At 37.5% G+C, this 20484-nt stretch overlaps 1 protein-coding gene across 1 annotated transcript in view; it reads right to left on the reverse strand.

The window, feature by feature from the left end:
* The window catches only part of ITPRID1 (ITPR interacting domain containing 1), an 88693-nt gene that overhangs the window by 49009 nt on the left and 19200 nt on the right, over positions 1-20484 (reverse strand). Inside the window, 5 exon segments of the mRNA XM_089917082.1 lie at positions 11576-11697; positions 16292-16572; positions 16575-16689; positions 16691-16860; positions 20028-20230. Coding sequence (XP_089773208.1) covers positions 11576-11697; positions 16292-16572; positions 16575-16689; positions 16691-16860; positions 20028-20230 — 891 coding nt within the window.

A 20484-nucleotide genomic window follows, 5' to 3' on the forward strand; every position in this document is an offset into this window, starting at 1 on the left:
TTGTGCTCCACCAGTGTACTGGTCCTAACCTGTCTTGTGAACAGGCAGTCTCAAGTGATCAGTTCCCTTCATTCTGGCTATCCTTTTCCCTGTGCTCTAATGCCCCCCAAACAAGTAACACTACCTAGGCCGAGCAAACAACCAAAGAGGTGGGCACTTCTGCCCCTCTTCTCATTGCCAATGGAGTCCATTTTTACCTTCAAGTTAGCAAATCACACCATCGGGGAGGTCAGTGGTAATAATCCAGGTATGAAGCCATAAACACCAAAGTAGATTCATGTGTAGGAGGTTATTATAGAAATCAGTATCTTCTGAGTCTCATGATCTAAGTTTGTTTTATATTTGAGCAATGTTGTTTCAATAGGCTTTCTGCACTAGGGTTTAAGGCAAGCGCTAAGAGCTCGTCACCACAGGGATTCTGTCAATGCCAATTTAGAAGGCAACCAGAAACAAAAGACAGTCGGGGCTCTGAGATGTGTGGCCATGGGCAACCACACAATCTCTGTACCTCAGTTTCCTCATCTGTGCACTGGGAATGATAATGATAGAATCCACCTCCAAGGGAGGATTCAATGAATTAATAGATGGAAAGTGTCTGGAAGTGTGCCTGACACAGAGTGAGCACTCAGATGTTGCCAGGCAGTTAAAATGATGCTTTATCAAGGCACTTAAATCTGTACTTGGCTCTTTCCGGGATGTTAGCAGCTTTCAATTCATCTTTTGCTTTTTCCTCTTGACACTTATCGCAATTGTACATTAATAATTAATTAGTTTCTCCTAAATCTTGTAAGCTCCATGAGACTAGGCTCTGTTTGGCTTCCATCTGTAACCCCAGCATCTAGAACAGGTTCTTGTATGTATAAGTGCTCATTGAATATTTGTTGAATGAATTAATTCAGTATGGAAGGAGGACAAGATCCTGGCTTGAATTTTGGTCCTTCCTTTGGCCAGCTGTGTAAACTTAGTCAAGTTAATTTATTGATGTCTTATCTCTAAAGAGGAAAGAATAGTGTGATCATTACATTAAGTAATATAATTAAAACTGCTTGGGACACTACAGACCTGTGTATTGATGTAAATTGTTAATTGACAAGGAAATGCTCCTTCATAATAATTGTAATTGATTGGAGTATAAAGTTCAGCAACAGATTTCACATATATTCTGATAAACCAGCTTTCTGAGAGATGTTGCTGAAATGTGCATAAAAGTGAAGTAAATTGTCTACATTACTTAGTACTAAATGCAACATGAATAAAATGAAGGAGCAATTCACAGATTTGAAAGGTATGTACAAATTGGATAAATTCCTAATTTACAAATATTGAAATCTATGACAGTAAAACCATTAAAAAAAAACATGCACTACATTTTAAGCTAGTCATTACACTCTGCCCATAATGCACTGTTGCAACATTAAATCACTACTGATGAATTAGAATTGGGAACTCTTTTGGTTAAGACAAGAGAAGCCCAGAAGGCGACATGACCAATGTGGGGAGGCAACATGTATGTATGGGATTGCCTGATGGGTCAGGCACTGTGCTAGGCTTACTGGGTAAATAGGACAAGATTCCTACCCCTAAAAGGAGCACTGTTTGGCACAAGAGAGCCAGGTTACAGTTTCTCCAGTAAGTCCTGTGGAGGTGTCATTCACCAAGGGCAATAATAGCAAAAGGAAGCGGGTATAGGTAGAGAAAATAAAGGAGGAAGAATAGCAGGGACTACGGAATTTGTCTGCCTAACAAAGGAAATCGGCCATTTTTGGTGTTTTCTAAATTCGAATACCAGCCTCTTTGAAATAACAAAGAAAGAAGAAGAGAGAGGAAGAGGGAGAGGGAGAGGGAGAGAAAGAGAAGGGGAGGGGAGGGGAGGGAAGAGAAAGGAAGGGAAGGGAAAAATTGAGAGAGAATAAACGATTCTAGTTTAGTGGTAACTGATGAGGAAGAAGACCAACCAGGAGACAGCACGTAAAAGTTATCTCTTCAAAGTTCTCTAGGTCCCCAAATATACTCAAATTGTAAAAAGTAACGTTTAGGATTATCTTCATTGAATGATTATTCTGTGTAGACAAATTAGAAAATACAGATAAGCAAAAGGAGGAAAAACCAGATGTAATTCTATCATCTGGAGATTGCCATTGTTAATACTGTGATCTCTCCCTCTTTCTCCCTCTTGACTGATTGATCAAAGGATTGATTTTTGTTGTTGTTGTTGAAAATGTTTGAAACTTGTTTCAAACATTTTCATTTGTACTGTATAAAATGTAAGAAGGGGAAAGGCAAAATATTACCTGAAACTCATCACCATGAGATGGTCACCAAACTATTACCTGTAGTTTATCTCATATGTAATTTTTATGTGTATTATATAGATTAAATATGTAATTTTATATAAGCAGATTGAGATATTTTTCTGTAGGAACGTGAGTTTTATTTTGACTTGTTTTTCTCTCCTAAGTCTTTAACCACTGTGGCGTAAAATACCAGTTGTATTCTCATTAATCACTGCATGATATGCAGCATTATTTATTTAAACAACCTTTTATGTTGGATATCTAGACTGGTTCTGGTTTTTTTTTAATTTCATCTTTTTTGATTATTTTTAGTTTTCACACCTCTTTTATAACTGTTTTAGGATAACTTTCTAGAGGGTGCGCACTGCTCAGAAGGTAAACCATTTGCAATATTTCTGATACATGTTGTTATATTGCCTTTGGAAAACAATGTGTATACTTGACAACATTAGATTATATGATTTCTTAACCCTCCATCAATTTAGTAACTCATTTGTCTATTTTAGTGTAATTTAAATTTATATTTCTTAGATTACTACTGAGGTTAAAATTTGCTTCATTTACATTATTTTGAATTTATAATGTTAACTTTGCATTTTCTGCACTTTTCTATAAGGTGGAGGACTCAGTCCCTAAGTCTTGGATTTGGTATTTTGCTTTGTTTGGAGGAGGAAAGTGTCACTTATACTTACACTTTTTTATTGAATTCAAACATTACTGCATTTATATCTATGGCAAAGTAGCCTATACATTATGTGTGAGTGTGTGTGTGTGTGTGTGTGTGTGTATAAGATATAAATGAAATAATCTTTGCATTACAGTTTGTTAGATATTTTAATAAATATTCCAAGAACACCAGCAAGGAATACTTATTTCAATATTCTTCTATTAAAGGCATATTATCAATTATAATATTAATATCTTTTCTATCATATTTTATTATTTCATGTTTGACCTGTAAAAGATTAGAGGAATAATAAAATCTCTCAATTTGAGTGGAGATGTTGGTCAAAGGGTACAAAGTTGCAGTTATTCAGGATGATTAAGTCTAGAGATCTAAGGTACTGCATGATGACTACAGTTGGTAATACTGTATTGAATATTAGAAATTTGCTGAGAGATTTCAGGTTCATTCATTACACACACACACAAAGTTAACTATGTGAAGAGATGACATGTTAATTAGCTTGAGTAGTCATCATCATAGTAATTATTTCACTGTGTATATGTACATCAAATTATCACATTGTACACCTTAACATACATAATTTTTATTAAAACAAAATCTCCCATTTTCATTGTGTCAATTTCCTATAGTATCACAGAGTTTATTTTGCTAAGTAGTGTTATGAAAATAACATATACACGTGGTAACATAATAAAAAGATGCCAATTAATTTAAAACATGTGAGTTTCCCTTCTGTTAAGGTACTGCCATTAACAGTCCCTTATACATTCTTTCAGAAGCATCCTGCACATACCTTCCTCTCTCAATAGAAATATACTCTTTCAACACAAAGAGGTATGTATATAGACTCTTTTGCACGTATCTTTTCCCCCCTCCTTTAGCAGGTGTATATCTTAGAGACCTTTCCGTATCAACATATAAATATCTGCCTCATTTAAAAAAATAGACTTTAATGTCAGAATAGATTAATAGATTTTAGTGCCAGAATGTACAATAATTATTTGAAGCACACATATTTTTGGCACTTAGGCTGCCTCTAGTTGCTTGTTATTATAAACATTTTTATAGTAAAAAATCCTTGCGTGTACATTTGAGTCTATTGGTAGGTCAAGTTTCAGAACTATAATAGTTGCACTAAAGTTACATACATTTAAAATTGTGCAACATCAACAGATTATACTCCAAATAATTATGACAATTTAGCTTCCAACCAACATTGGGTGTTTGTTTTAAATTTTTATTATCACTGGGTATTATATAAATCTTTAAATATTTGCTAATATGGTAGGTGAAACATATGTTATCATTATTGTTTAAGTTTGTATTTGTTTAGTTACAGGAGACATTGATCATGTTTTACCATTTTTATGGAGCTTGTATATTTCTTCCCTGGACTTTGTATCTATTTCCTTTCCTCATTAATCTAATAAGGTTTTGTTGTTGTTCTAATTGATTTCTAGAGGCTTTTTACAAATTCATAAAATCAGTCTTTATATATTAGGTGTTAATTATTTGGTATGTAATGATTCATAATTTTTAAATCTTAAATGTGGTTTATAATTTTGATTAAATTTTTAAAGTCTTCTTTTTAATTTTTTTTACCTTGAAGCATATTTTATTAGATTTTAATATGATAAACCCTAATTAGTTTTTGTCTTTATTTCTCTTTTATCCTATTTCCAATCTTTCACAGTAGTTTGTTATAATAAAATAGAATTTAAACAAATTATTATTGTAAATTTTATTTTTATCCCAAGTTACTTTGTAATATTTTGTTTCAGAAAATTTGACAATAATTAATCAACTTTGTATGTTTAGTTGGTTTTTACTTGAGTTCACTTTTTCCATACCCTATTTGAATTATTCTAGAGTACTTTTTTTTTTTTTTTTTTTTTTTTGCGGTACGTGGGCCTCTCACTGTTGTGGCCTCTCCCGTTGCGGAGCACAGGCTCCGGACGCGCAGGCTCAGCGGCCATGGCTTGCGGACCCAGCCGCTCTGCGGCATGTGGGATCTTCCCGGACCGGGGCACGGACCCGTGTCCCCTGCATTGGCAGGCGGACTCTCAACCACTGCGCCACCAGGGAAGCCCCTAGAGTACTTTTTTTTTTTTTTTCCTTGCAGGATCTTATTTCCCTGACCAAGGATTGAACCTAGGCAGTGACAGCTTGGAGTCCTACCACTGGACTGCCAGGGAATTCCCAGGACTATGTTATTTTGAGTAACATCTTAATCATTGAGGACATTGTCCTAGAAGGGTAGTGAAGGGAATACTTCATGAATCTTCCTTTGAGAATGACTTTAAGCTGCCCTTGCATATAGAAAAAATATGAATGGGTATAAAATCATTGGTTCACATTTTCCCACTTCTAAATTATGTGGACATCAGTTTACTCCCACCTGCCATTTAGTGTTCCTAATGACATGTTGGAACGTTTTCACTTGTAAGTAATCTGTACTTTTCTGTCTGGAAATTTGTGGATTACCCCTTTCCCCACCTTATCATTGTATCTCATACATTTTACTGTGATATTTAGGTGTTCTCATTTCCTTCATGTACCTAGACTTAATAAAAACTATTTTTGTTCCAATATTTATTTATCAAAGGTAAGATTTTAGCTAATTTACACTGCTACTGTACTCCCTTTGTCCTTGTATTTCTATCATCTATCTATCTATCTATCATTATTTATCATCTATCTGAACATCTCTTACTTTCGCAGTCTATCAGCTTTAATCATTATCTTGACAAGCTTCTATCTAAGGTAAAGACATTAGTGTACTGTACTGAATGTTTTCTGTTTGCTCCTCCAGATCTAGTCTCCTTTCTTCTCTACTCTATGTGTCCCTTATTGACCATATCAATGAGCTTCCTTGATCTCTGGCATCATCTTGGGTTTGGCCATTGGAGATTGGAGGATAGCGAGAGAGGGAGTTTGGAGTATTTATTTTCCCACCTGCCTCCTTGCTGGGTCATCCACAGCTTGGCTGCCTCACTCTACAAAAAGCCACAGCTTTCCGTACAGCTGTTCACCCCCCGGTTTCAGCCACTACTCCTTCCCCTGCCCCTGCAGTCCTAAGAGTGGTAATTTCTCCCTAATATTTCCAAACCTAGGATTTGGCACCATTCACTGCTCGGTTTAAGCTTGTTCATACGTTTATGGAAACTACTTCTCAGTCGCCCAGGTCAGGTGCCATCTGTTTTCTTCTTGGATGAAAGTCCCTGTTCTTTCCTCCACCTTCTTCCAACGTTTCATCTACCACTTCCCAACAGCTATAATTCTACCTTCAAAATGTTTATGTGATCAGAATTAAGTCTCTGTGTTTGCCTATTTGTTGATTCTCGAAGCTGAAAACCAATCAACAGCGTTCACATTGTTATAGCTGTGTAAATATGATTCAATGCAGAGTCTGTAGTTTGGTCAGGTGGCATTCCCTTTTCTTTATGCCCATTGCCATCAAATAGTATTAGATACCATTAATTTTAAGATTTCTATTATTTATGTACCACTAAAAAAGGAAGAAACCCTCTGCCAATTAAATTATGACCTGCCATCAATTGTAAGATGTATCTTGATTTCAAGGAAAAGCTGTTCATCTTATAATTGATGAAATACAGTGGTCAACTCTTCCCTTGCCCTCTTGACTTGTCCTTGAGCACTTCTCAGCCTGGAGTCACAATCCATTTCACAGCCTGCATTATTTTTCTCATTCACCAACCACATGTCTTCCAACTGCAGAGGAGTCATTTCAAAGTTGTATGGTGTAGTATTTAAGAGTACAGACTCTGGTGCTAGATGACCTGAATTTGAAACCTGGAACCACTTTCTACTATCTGTGAGGCCATGGAAAGTTACTTAACCTCTCTGTGCTTCAGTTTCTTCATCTAATAATTAGAAATAATAATAGTGCCTAACTCAATGGTTTATTTTGAGGATTAAAAGGTGTAATGCACGTGAAGTACCCAGAACATGTGAAGTACTGGTTACACTGTGACTGTCCTTGTTAAATATAATGAAATTGCTCTGTGAGTGGTCTCCTTTAAATGCCCCTTACTGCTTGGGTCTCAAAGTAGCATCCCCAGTCCTCCTCCAAATGGTAGAAGGGCACACAACAGGGCATTACTTTTCCCCAATTAAATATCTTCACCAGTCTTTTCTTTCTCTCTGCAACTTGTCCCCTCTTTAAATACACAATGAGCTCAAGAGTTGTGGAATTGAGTCCTACAGTTTCCTTAGAAAAGTTGCATATACGGATTTGTCACATGTTGACTTTGTATCTGATATCTTTTTTAGAACCTCAGTCAAAACTAAGACGGGAAGAGTCCAACTCTAACCACCTGTTAGGACTATGTAATATACTCCTTGGATCTGTCTTCCTTGACATTTTGTTTATTATATCCATTTCATTTTTCTACTTGATTCTTAAATAATTTCTCACACATGTCTCCACTTTTTAAATTCAGTTATTTTTCTGCAGTATTCAATCTGTCACTTACTGCCTTCATTGTACTTTTTTAAATTATAATTTAATTTTTCTATCAGCTTTTTGCTATACCTCTGTGATTTTAACTTTTTTTTATACAGCAGGTTCTTATTAGTTATCTATTTTATACACATCAGTGTATACATGTCAATCCCTATCTCCCAAGTCATCCCACCCCCCCACCCCCCCTGCTTTCCCCCCTTGGTGTCCACACGTTTGTTCTCTACATCTATGTATCTATTCCTACCTTGCAAACTGGTTCATCTGTACTATTTTTCTAGATTCCACATATATGCATTAATATCTGATTTTTATTTTTCTCTTTCTGACTTACTTCACTCAGTATGACAGTCTCTAGATCCATCCACATCTCTACAAATGACCCAGTTTCATTCCTTTTTATGGCTGAGTAATATTCCATTGTATATATGTACCACATCGTCTTTATCCATTTGTCTGTTGATGGGCATTTAGGTTGCTTCCATGACCTGGCAGTTGTAAACAGTGCTGCAGTGAACATTGGGGTGCCTGTGTCTTTTTGAATTATGGTTTTCTCTGGATATATGCCCAGTAGTGGGATTATTGGATCATATGTAATTCTATTTTCAGTTTTTTAAGGAACCTCCACACTGTTCTCCATAGTGGCTGTATCAATTTACATTCCCACCAACAGTGCAAGAGGGTTCCCTTTTCTCCACACCCTCTCCAGCATTTGTTGTTTGTAGATTTTCTAATGATGCCCATCCTAATCCGTGTGAGGCGATACCTCATTGTAGTTTTGATTTGCATTTCTCTACTAATTAATGATGTTGAGCAGCTTTTCATGTGCCTCTTGGCCATCTGTATGTCTTCTTTGGAGAAATGTCTATTTAGGTCTTCTGCCCATTTTTTTTTTTAACATCTTTATTGGAGTATAATTGCTTTACAATTGTGTGTTAGTTTCTGCTTTATAACAAAGTGAATCAGCTATACATATACATATATCCCCATATCTCCTCCCTCTTGCATGTCCCTCCCCACCCTCCCTATCCCACCTCTCTAGGTGGTCACAAAGCACTGAGCTGATCTCCCTGTGCTATGCGGCTGCTTCCCACTAGCTATCTATTGATTTGTTAATGGTTGCTTTAAATCCTCAAAATTTCACAGTGTACTTTATTTTCTTTTTTTAAATTTTATTTATTTTTATTTTTATTTTTTGGCTGCATTGGGTCTTTGTTGCTGCACATGGGCTTTCTCTAGTTGCGGTGAGCAGGGGCTTCTCTTGTTGTGGAGCACGGGCTCTAGGTGAGCGGGCTTCAGTAGTTGTGGCACGCATGCTAGTAGTTGTGGCTCGCGGGCTCTAGAGTGCAAGCTCAGTAGTTGTGGCTCACGGGCTTAGTTGCTCCGCGCATGTGGGATCTTCCTGGACCAGGGATCGAACCTGTGTCCCCTGCATTGGCAGGTGGATTTTTAACCACTGTGCCACCAGGGAAGTCCCTCGTGGTGTACTTTAATATTGTACCATTTCACATAAGGTGTAAAAACTTTGAGCTCTATTGATCCATTTACCAACCTCCCCTTCCTCCATGCTGAAAATGTCATATGTATTACATTTATGTATGGTATAAACATCACAGTTCACTGTCTATCATTAGTCTGAAGAGCTTCCTTTAGCATTGTAAGTGCACTGTAGAACTATACTAACGAGTTATGGTCATAATTTCCAAATGAAGCTAAGTTAACGCTCAGATGAGTCAAGGCATACCTTTCCTGTCACTGTAATATCAGCAAACAGAAAAATTACCACAGTATCTAGCAGTTCACAATTAGAGGCTATCCCAAAAATGCCCACCAATAAAAGAATGACTACAAAGAATCATTTGGAATCCTCAGAAATGAATATTTTCAGTGAGATGAGAATTGTTACGTTTCCTTCTTATATTTATATTCCCTTGTCATTCCAGTGATCATTTTTCAGTGATAAAGGGAGGATGGTACATTTGTGGCCTTGGGTCCCCATCTTTCATAAGAAGAAATTTTGCTCAAATTCATTTAGGGAAATGCTTAAATACACTTTTTCTGCTAATATTCAGAGTATTGTGCTTGAGTAGATGAAATAGTCTTTAAAGTATCTTCAAGTTTTAAAGGTATTTGAAGTGTTCATCACATGCCTTCATCTATTTGTATGTATATATGTGGCTTAAAGCTACAATTCATTATTACTTCCATGGTTCTGTGGATTGATTCAGCTTAGCTATGTGGTTGTCGCTTGGATTCTCTCAGGCAGTTGCAGTCTGATGGCATCTGGGCTGGAGTCATCTGAAAGTTTGACCGAACTGGGTAACTAAGGTGGTTTACTCACAGGTGAGCTCATTCAAGGCTGTCCCACCAGAGTGATCACATGTGGCATACCCACATGTTGCACTTCTCACACAGAATGAGCTAGGGCTAGGTTCCCAGAAGGAATGTTCCAAGAGCAGGTGTTTCAAGAAACAGGAAGCAGCCAGGTGGGTTAAAGGATAAGCTTGAAAGTGGCACAACATCATTTCTGCTATATCCTATTGGTCAAACAGTCCATGTGCTTTCCTCTTTTGAGTAAAGTCATCTTTTGAACTTTGTGTAAACATTCATTCATTCATATGTGTATATATTTAATATGTACATATATAATTCATATATATGTAATCCATTCATATATATCAATCAAAGTAATAATTTTCCCTTTCCCTACTAATCAAACTAGTTTTACTTATTTTTTCTCAGTCCTATTTTTTCTTGGGTTAACAACACTGTTTTTGAAAGTAATAAAATCACATTTGCTTTACTATAATTCAGATTTTCTCCATTAGGCCAACCTTTACCCATCTTAATTTGTTCTATGAATTCGAGATTAAATGTAAATTAGTGCTTTTGCCTAACTTCCCAAATCATTTTTTGGAATGACTGGGGAGACTTACATGGTATCAGCAGACCTCTTAATTGAATGTCAAGGAAGGCAATTCCTATTGGCAAGGGGACCTCCAGCTTCACTGAGAAGCGTTCAATTAGATGGAAAACAGATGCTTATTTTTGTCTTATAAACCTCAGCGCAGGTTAGTGGTAATTACTTCGAAGAGCAGGATAACAATTTATGTAGTCAGCAGGACCCTATAATTACTAATGCATAATTTCTAAACAGCGTTTAGCAAAATGAGGCCCATACATACACTTTGTAATGAAAAAAATGTGTTTGACACCACACTAAATTAAATTTTAAATTTGCATATTTTCTTCTAGGAAACACGCGAGCTTCATCTGCTTTATTTTGCTTCACTAACCCCTGTCTACTTTTAGCTCTTTTATAGCATCATGGTAATGCTGAATCACAATGATGGCTGAATGGCAGCCTAAGAACCAGTAGTGGAGAAAGACTTCCTTCTCTGTTTTCTAGGGTAATATTAACACCAGTCTAAGAGATGATTTGGAATGTTACATCTAAGCAACTTGTTTCCACTGTGAGATTAATATGATGGTCATAGAATCACTTAATGTAGACTATAAGTGCCAGCAGAGAACTTAAAAATTATCTGTACTTATCTCTTTATTACAGACGGAAAAACTGAGGTCCGGTAAAATATGACTTGTGAAACAGCAAGCAGTAGGAGTAAGAAAGTATTCACTCAGTTAGTCCCAGGTCTGTGTAAAATCCATTTCATTAGCCTATTTGGGCCATATAGAGTTGTTTGGTGTTTTTTTGCGGTACGCGGGCCTCTCACTGTTGTGGCCTCTCCCGTTGCGGAGCAACAGGCTCCGGACGCGCAGGCTCAGCGGCCATGGCTCACAGGCCCAGCCGCTCTGCGGCATGTGGGATCTTCCCGGACCGGGGCACGAACCCGTGTCCCCTGCATCGGCAGGCGGACTCTCAACCACTGCGCCACCAGGGAAGCCCCATATAGAGTTTTTGTTAGACAATAACACATACTACATTAGCCCCAGGGATACTGGACATCTCTGTAGTAAGTATTTTGAAATTTACATGTACATATGCATTGCTAGCAGGTGTTTAATAACAGTAGGTCGAAGTAGTAGTAGTAGTAGGTATAGCATCTCTTGAAGATAATTTAAGTTCTACATATTAAGAAAATTGAGCACTAGTTATTGACATTTTCTTTGTGAAAGACCATTGATGAAATTGTACACCTTGATGAATTCTTACCTACAGTTCCTGAGGTCATGTCAAGAGGATTACCAGCCTCTTCTTCAAAGCTCTGGACCTGAGACACCAAAGTGCATCAGTCTCATTAGAAACGCTTTCATAATAAATTCACTTCATTTATTTAATCAACATATAATGAATACCTACTGGCTACTGCCAAGAGGATTAAACATGATTTCTGAACTCAGAGAGCTAACAGTCTGTGGCAGGCCGGTGGTATGTACAAGGCACTCATAACAAAGATTCAAAGAACTAAGGGAGTTAAGAAGAGGGAAAGGGAAAGATCACTTCTGGGTGGAAGGAGTAGAGGCCCTGCCTGGAAAATGTGGCATTTGAACTAAACTTAAATAATATTATTACTATTAACCTAGAAATATTTCTTTTGTTCCTAAAGAGCTTTAACTATATTTGGAGCAAGCAAGTTATTTCCCATATTTAATTTTAGCTCTCTAAGGGATTTATTTACAACTTGGTAAATTTGTGGAGAGCAATTCAGGAAATTTCATAACTCAGTTGCTATATAAAGCTTAGAAAGCTCAAAGAACATTTGATTTTCAAATTGAGAGAGTAGAGTTTATTTAAAAAATTCTTTTAAGAAATTAATGAATATTACCCTATTAATGAGAATAAAATTATTGCTAAAACAAAATAATAATTATTTCTTTAAAAATAATAACAGCTTTCTATAGAAACTTGATAAATATAAAAAGTTAAATAAGGTAGGAAAATGGTTACTGTTATTATTTTGGAGCATGTCTTTGCAGGTTTTCTTTTAATACATTAATTCTGGATATAGTAACGTAGTCAAATTTTCATCTCAAAATTTGGAGGGATCTTTTTTCCCCATATCATAAAATTTCTTTGAAAACACCATCTTCAATGAGTGCACAATAGGCCATATTTTGAAGGTACATTAATTTACTTAATGATTCTCCTAATGTTGGAAAGTTTTCTAAATTTTGCAAATAGAAATGATGCTGAGATGAGTATCTTTGTACATAAATCTATTTCTACATGTCATATTATTTATTTGGGATTCATGTCTGAATATTGAAGGCTGAATCAAAGGATGAAAACATTTTAAGCTTTGTGGTACATACGGCCAAAAATTACCTTTAACCCAGGAATAAACAGAGGACTATGAGGATATAGCTCAGCAATGTAAGAAGAAATATTTATTCCCTCTTTTTAATCCTTCATCTCTTTTTTCACAGAAGGTACTTTATACTTGTAATTGATTAGACATACTTCTTAACATTATTTTTACTGGTTTTGTAACTCAAACCAGTGTGCACCATATAAATTTTTCAGTATAATAAGTAAATTTTTTCTCTGTGACTGTTATCCTGGAGAAAAATCCACTTAGTGCAATGTAAAGTACCTATTCATCTATTAAAAAAAAAGAAAAACAAAAAATTCCCAATAATGTAAAATGGAAACCAGGTATATTCCTGGGTTATTCCACCTGGGCCCAAGTTATTAAAAAAAAAAAAAAGAAATAATTATAACGTTTGAAACATTTCTCACCTAAACAAGATGCTGACTGGCATTGTTTAATACTACGGGTAACATTCTTACATAGGAGTTCCAGAGAGCAGGGTCCTTGTATGTAAGCCAGAGGGAAGGTTTAAGATGTTATATTGTAGATACAAAGATGCACCCTAAGAGAGTCTACAGTTACAGAAGTTTCATAAGTATTAAATTCTCATAATATATTTGGGAATTAAAAAAAGAAAGGAACAGACTCAGTTTAACTCAGTAAAATTAAACACAAAAATGTTGATTTTTGCATTAAAAATCTATGTACAACTTGGTTGGAATCATAATTTTGAGAAGTGAGCCAAATATTACCATATTCAGCCTTTAGTAGGACTTTAGGGAAAACATCATAGAGTGATCTGGAGGCAGAATTTGGCCAATCAGAGTTGAAATTCTGATAGGTAGATATTTAAGTACATTGGTTTATGTTTTAACTGCCATGAAAATCTGCCAATTTCACACATAGTTTTCATTTCTTATATTTTTAAATTTGCCATTAAAAAATGACTATTAAATCTGGCATTAGCTCTTGTTTAAGCTACAACCTACCCAAGTTTCATTTACTCATACATTGGTATTGAGTGAAAGAAATATTTTTCTCCCAGTCTGTGTGATGAAGATTTAATATTTTAAATATACATTTTTAAGAAAACAAAGTTCGGGACTTCCCTGGTGGTGCAGTGGTTAAGAATTTAACGAGATCTCGTCTGGGAAGATCCCACATGCCACGGAGCAACTAAGCCCGTGCGCCACAACTTCTGAGGCCCCCGCTCCCAGAGCCCGTGCTCCGCAACAAGAGAAGCCACCACAATGAGAAGCCCGCGCCCACAATGAAGAGCAGCCCCCGCTCGCTACAATTAGAGAAAGCCCACGCGCAGCAACAAAGACCCAATGCAGCCAAAAATAAATACATAAGTAAATAAATTTATTAAAAAAAAAGAAAACAAAATTCAAATAGTGAGTTTTTAAATATCATTTTGAAGGCTCTCTCTGCCTTATATATACATATAGCCTCTTACACAAATCTGGGCAAATATTAAAGAAACACCACAACGAAAGTTGGCTTCGAAGTTCAACAGAATATTTTGTTTTTATATGGAAGCCACTCACAGATTAAATTATCAAATACTTCTAATATTAATTTACTCCTTTATGAATATTTACCAAGTTCCCACTATGTGCCACAAAACGTGAGGTTTTTACTTTTATTTTAATTTTTGGTGTCTGAGTGTGTTCTCCCTTACCACACCTATATATACTAATACGTATTGCTTTTCCTTGAATAATTGTCATATAAGAATATTCGAAAGTTTGCCATGCAAGGACTAACATTCTTTTCTTAGCTCTTTATGTTGAATATGATGATATTTATCTCTCCCTGTACTCTCACATATAGATGACATACAAGGAACTTTGTTCTCCTCTAAGTCAGTATAGTTTGATGCAGAAGAAGCTTAGTAAGGGGACCGTGGAGTCTAATGAGGCTTGTCAACAGGCTGGAGTTTGGTGAATTTCCTGTTTGGATCCTAGGAAATAGACAGCAGACTGAATAATGACTTGCAGATTGTCTTTATAGTCTTTATAGTAATTTAACTATTAGTTTGGTAATTGTATAATTTTTACAAGATTGAATAAAAGAAAATACGCTTTTTTAGTGCCACCTGCGATTGTATTGAAATCACGGCACTTGACCAAAGCTCTGTTTTTTCTCCATTTATAATTTTTATTCATTTTTATGCTACTGTTTTAAGTCAGATTAATATTTTAAGGTTCTTAAAATCATTTTTGACATAATACATATGCATACAAAAACATATACACATAGATATTAGGATCATTAACAGCTATATATTTTGAGGCAATTTTTATCTCTTTGTGGGATGGGGAGACCTACCAATAGGCATTCTTAGACTTCTTTTAAAGTTATTGTTAAGCTTTAACATCCTACGATTTCCTTGATTGTCTCAGCCCCCTGGCTGATTAAGAGCCCCTTTTCTTACTCCCCAGATATCCAAACTTGTCTCTTTAGTGACATGAAAGTTTATCAGCATAGCTGTCACTCTCCCTACCATGTTATTGGTTTTTGTGCTTATCCCTGCCACTACACTGTGGTTACCTTGAGGGCAGAGTCTGTGTCCCAGAGCCTCACATGTAGTGGGCTCACATGTAGAGTGTCTCACATGTAGTGGGCTGACATGTAGAGTGTCTCACCTGTAGAGGGCTCGAAAGAGAGTGGCCTGACCTTGGGATTGGCATATAAATATCCTACCTGACTTCTAAACAATTTACATGAAAAGGGGGAAAAAGCCTTGCTCTTCTATACTTTCTCTGTAATTAAAGAATAAAGAGATGAGTGAAAATGTGTATATATTTTTTAAAAAGACTCTGAAGTACAGTTGGGTGTGCCATCTAAATGACAATGAAAATTAGCATGTGTGAATGAAGGTGGGATGAAGAGGCAAAGAATATGTGTGAAATGGAGGTCAAGCTACGTGAGTATCACTAAATCCCAAAGCAAGCAAGCAAATAAAATGCTATCAAACCCAAGTCCCTACTTTTTTTGTCCAAGGCCCTGCATTAGGTGTTGCAAGGGAAATATTCCCAAGACATATTCCCTTGAGGATAAAATCTAATCCTCAAGGAGCTGACAGTCCAGCGGGGGAGGTGTTGTCAACACACACACGCAATCTTTACTGTAACAAGCTCTCCATGCCAAGGCTACGAGAATACAGAGGAAGAGTGGTGTGCTAGCTTCACTTAGTGGGAAGTAGTTGAACTGACCCTCAAAGAAGGTGAAACATGAAAAGTTAGAGAGTAGATGAAAGTATACTGAGATGCATAATAAAACACTGAGGAAAAGCAAAGTGAAAAATAACCTGTGGATTCAGTTGTGAGCAAAAAAAGGAAAAGAAATGGGAGAAAGCAAAGGCTGGCTTCATACTAGTTTAGCTCTGACTGAAGTAACTAGAATGACCTTAAATGTCCTAGATTAAACAGAAGTTTGGAATAAGATGTAATGCTGAAGGGCTGAAAGATGAAGGGGTTAAATGAGGGGTGGAAGGCAAAAGATGCCTTGGTGGGAGATACTTCCCTTAGAAGTTGAGTACACTGACCTCTTCCATTTCGAAGGAGTCTGGTGCTTTGCCTGCAAGACAAGACAAGCTCTTGAGTTTGTTAGTCTGAAGTGAGTTCTCCTTTTGAGTTCTGTCCTTGACTAACCCCTCAGACACACAGGAAGGAGGAGCCTGCTTGGCCAGCATGGATGAGTGAGGACACTGCTTGCTCAGAAGAGCTTGGGGAGGATCACAAGGTGTCAAGTCATCACAGGCCTGAAGAGACCAGTGCTCTGCTGAAAGAGACACATGACTTTGGTCGTGTTTGTTTGTCATGGCAACTCTGCTCCACACCCTGCTTCTGCAGAGACGATGGAAAATTTGTTTCTCATCTTCAATGACTGTGATGCTCCCAGGCTATAATCCCTTCTAGTGTTCTGCTTTGAACCTATCCTAAAAAAGTTCACCCATTCTTCTTCGATGCTCTTTGGCTTCACTCACTGAGGTTCTTTGCACACTTTTTCCTTCATCTTCCTCTTTAGCTTTGTTCTGCAGGATGTTGACATCATTCAGCAAAGATGAGAAAGCACTGGCCACATGATCCAATATTTCCAGCTGTTAGAAACAGCCTGAACAATACAAGCAACACACAATTTTTAGTTTCAACGAAACTGCATTCATGTGGTAAAAACTGAAGAGATTTGTTAACTCACGTGATTTTCAAGATGCGAAGGACTTTAAGTTTCTGAAACTCAAGTTTTCCTTAGTGTGTGCCATTGATTATTATGGAGGAGATTCCCCTACATGACAAGGTATCACTGTATTATAGGGAAAGAGAATGCCTTTTATATTTAGTTGAATATGCATGACTCTATAGACTCATACAGTCTTCATGTGTTAATCTATAAAAACTATAGGCAAGGCTGAATCTTGAGATTAATGTCATGTGTTAAAGTAGATGTCAAAGAGTGAGCCCAGCTCTTCCATATGAAGTGAGCGTGGAGATTCTTCCATCCTTCCATAGCTTGAGGCAGTCATCGTCCTCATCATCACCTCCATCATATCCATCTATACCCTCCACCTGAGAGTGTGGAAAGATCAGGACACATGGAGTCAGAAGGCCTGGATCCAAATCCCAGATCAACCAGTCACTGAAAGTGTGACCACAAAGTGAATGAATTAACAGATTCACGGTGCTTATCCCTGCGCCTAGCACACGGTACATGGCCCGTTTCTTCATCTGGAGAATGAGATAATAATGCCAGTCTCACATATCTCTCACATCTGTTGTGAAAAACACAATGCTACATACATATCAGTTAAAATAAGTGTGCACGACTCAGGAAGGGAATGTATTGTCTTCAGTCTTCCAAGAGAAGATAGTCATTAATGTGAAAACCCATTTACCTTTCCAAACAAACCAGTTCCTCAACTTGTCTTTCTGAACCACCTGGCCTCACTCATTCGGGCAATATGCAAGAATTGGCTTAATTAGTATGTGGGAGAGGTCTAATGTAGCAAGGGCTATTTTGGGGATGCATTGCCACTTTGAAAAAATTGTAAAAAATACTTTTGGTATCTCCAGGCAGTAAAACCACAGTAATGGAAACAGAACATTTTGTTTTTATTACACAGCCTTCTCTCAACCCCAGTGATAGCATGAAGGGTTGCATAGCTCATCAACGGCCAAAGGCCCATTGGTGTGGAAGGATGCTGTCCTCTGTTCTGTTGTTTGCATCATCATAGCGATGCTACAGACTCCTCCATGAGCAAATCATTATGCCTACCTGTTTTCTTCACCTGAAAGTGGAAGATATTGACCATTCATAATTCTACTCCAAAAAAATGTGATGGGTGTCTTATGGAGGACTGTGATATTCTGTCAAGACCTAGAGGAACTCTTGGGTTCCAGGTGTTTTCAGAAATATTCTGATTACGCTTCCCCCTTAAATTTAGTTGTAAGCTCAAGAGCATGATTGAATCACAATTCCACTTTTACGATTGTCTTAGTATCCTTTCTATAGCAGATTTTTATACTTAGACTAACATAAAACCTATCAATTTAATTGGTTCAGGCAATTCAGAGAACATAATAGTGTGAAGTGTTGGATGGGGGGTTTTGTTTGTTTGTTTTGCTTTGAGGTACACTGAACAATGAACCAACTGATTCTCATCCCTTCAAGTTGGAACGTTTTGTACTGACTTTGAAGGAGACATACTTTTCCATTCTGTCTGTGGGACAACCAACTAATTTTACTATTGCTTGTTTTACACTTGACTTTCTCAGTTTTCTCGAGTTGAAAGTGTACTGTAAGTGTTGAGTCAGAATAGTTACCGTGCTCTATTCTATTAGCACAGGTCTAAGTGGTGGAAATAAGAGGGGGCCAGCAGCCACAGGATCAGGGGCCAACTCCTGGTTTCCCTAAAATCCATGTGTCAATTTCATCTGTGAAATGTTTACTTCACAGATCTGCTCAATCACTCCTCACATACTGGTAAGTGTTATTATTCTCCCCAAATAAATAACTGATCAAAGATTTTGCACCTCTGTGGGGCTTGGAGGAGGAGACAACAAAGAACGGTATTAATTTCTTCTAAAGGTAAAGAAACATCACACTGCAACACCTTCAGTTTTGCATATACTCTCTTTAAACAACGTCATTGCTGAGATTTCTGAGACCCATTTCACCCATAGGAAAGCAGGGGAAACAGAAACTGAAATGAAAAAATCTACGTAAAACCTCTGTTCCTGATATTTGTTTGAGAGAAACACTTCATCTCACTTGACTTTCCTTTCAGTGAATTTATTTATTTAGAAGAATTTATTTAACTAGAATTTTGGCATGTTCCACAGTCCAGAATTCTGCAAACTCTATTCCACGGAGGAGATGTTCTTTAATGCTCCTCTAAGAGAGGTTCTGTACTGAAACGGTTTTGAAAGCGCTGCACTGCATCCCCTCTAGAAGGCTGAGCGTGCACCTCAGCATATTAAACAAATCCTGCAGTAAATAAACCTGTTTAGCTGTAAGCCATCTTTCTCTCAAACTCTTTGAGCACAGTACACATGCTCCAAGAATATCCTCAGCAGTGTCCTAGAGAAAAGTATTCCAGTGACCATCAGTGGGAGAAACATTGCGGCATGCGTGATAACTGTAAGATTTAAGCACAGTTGCTCCACAAATCTGAAGATGTGACAGATTTATAACTACCAATTACAGCTTGGGGTGGAAATAAGCCTCACAGGTGAGAAAATTAAGGTGTCACTTAGCGACTCATGATAAGCCTTGCCAGATCCTGGTTTCTCTGACCTCTGGGTATGTGGCTATGGTATGTATTAGTGCTGTTCACCAGTATTGTCTTCCTTCTGGGCATGCGGTACGATTGCACATTGTCACCCCTTTGGAGTTAAGTGTGGCCACATGATTTATTTTGGACAATGAAATGAGCACACTTGATATGTGTAAGTTCTGAGCAGGAGGCTTTAAGACCCAAGCATGGTTCTCTATTTCCACCTTTTCCCTGTCATTTACAACCAGTGATGTTCCAGATAGTTGAGCCAAGTCCATGGATAAGGAAAACATCATGGAACAGATCTTGCTTCCTCCCAAAGTATACACCAATCTGCAGTGGGCATGGAGAGTGATCATGACATAAACTTGTTTCTGTTTGAAGCCACTGAGATACTGGGGTTGATTGCTACTGCACAGATCTCCTGGCCCATTCCTCCTAATACTGTGGCTCATCTGACTGCTCATTGCCATTGCTGAGGTTCTGACGCCACGTGGTCCTCACTTACTGTACGAGTTAGGGTTCTCAATGTCCATTCGCTGCTTTTGAGCTTCGAGGAAAACACGGATGTTGATTCCTCTGGCTGCTGAGTCACAACCCAGGAATCTGGCTGGGATTCGTGTGTAGATGTCTGGCTCGTCAGCACCAAACCCCAGATCCAAGAGAATCTCCACTGGATCTTTTTCCCAAAATTCCAGCCATTCAGGAATGCTGCAGTAAAAATATGAATATCTTTATCCAGTAACAGTTCACTTAACCAAAAGCCATTTTTTTTCCTAGTCACCTCACCCACCCAATCTTCCAGAAATTGAGTAAAGGAGGAATCTGAATAGACAAACAGATGGTGCATTTCCTAGAGCTCATATATACTTCCTAAAAGGACAGTCCTTCACCCCCGCTCAGGGACTGCTTGTCTGTACTTTAAAATGAGTTTACTTAACAGGTTTTCCATTTCACAACAGGCA

The sequence above is a fragment of the Delphinapterus leucas genome, chromosome 9 (genome assembly GCF_059928025.1).
Source record: "Delphinapterus leucas isolate spDelLeu-1000000601 "Yukka" chromosome 9, BTC_Dleu_Yukka2, whole genome shotgun sequence".
NCBI lineage: Eukaryota > Metazoa > Chordata > Mammalia > Artiodactyla > Monodontidae > Delphinapterus > Delphinapterus leucas.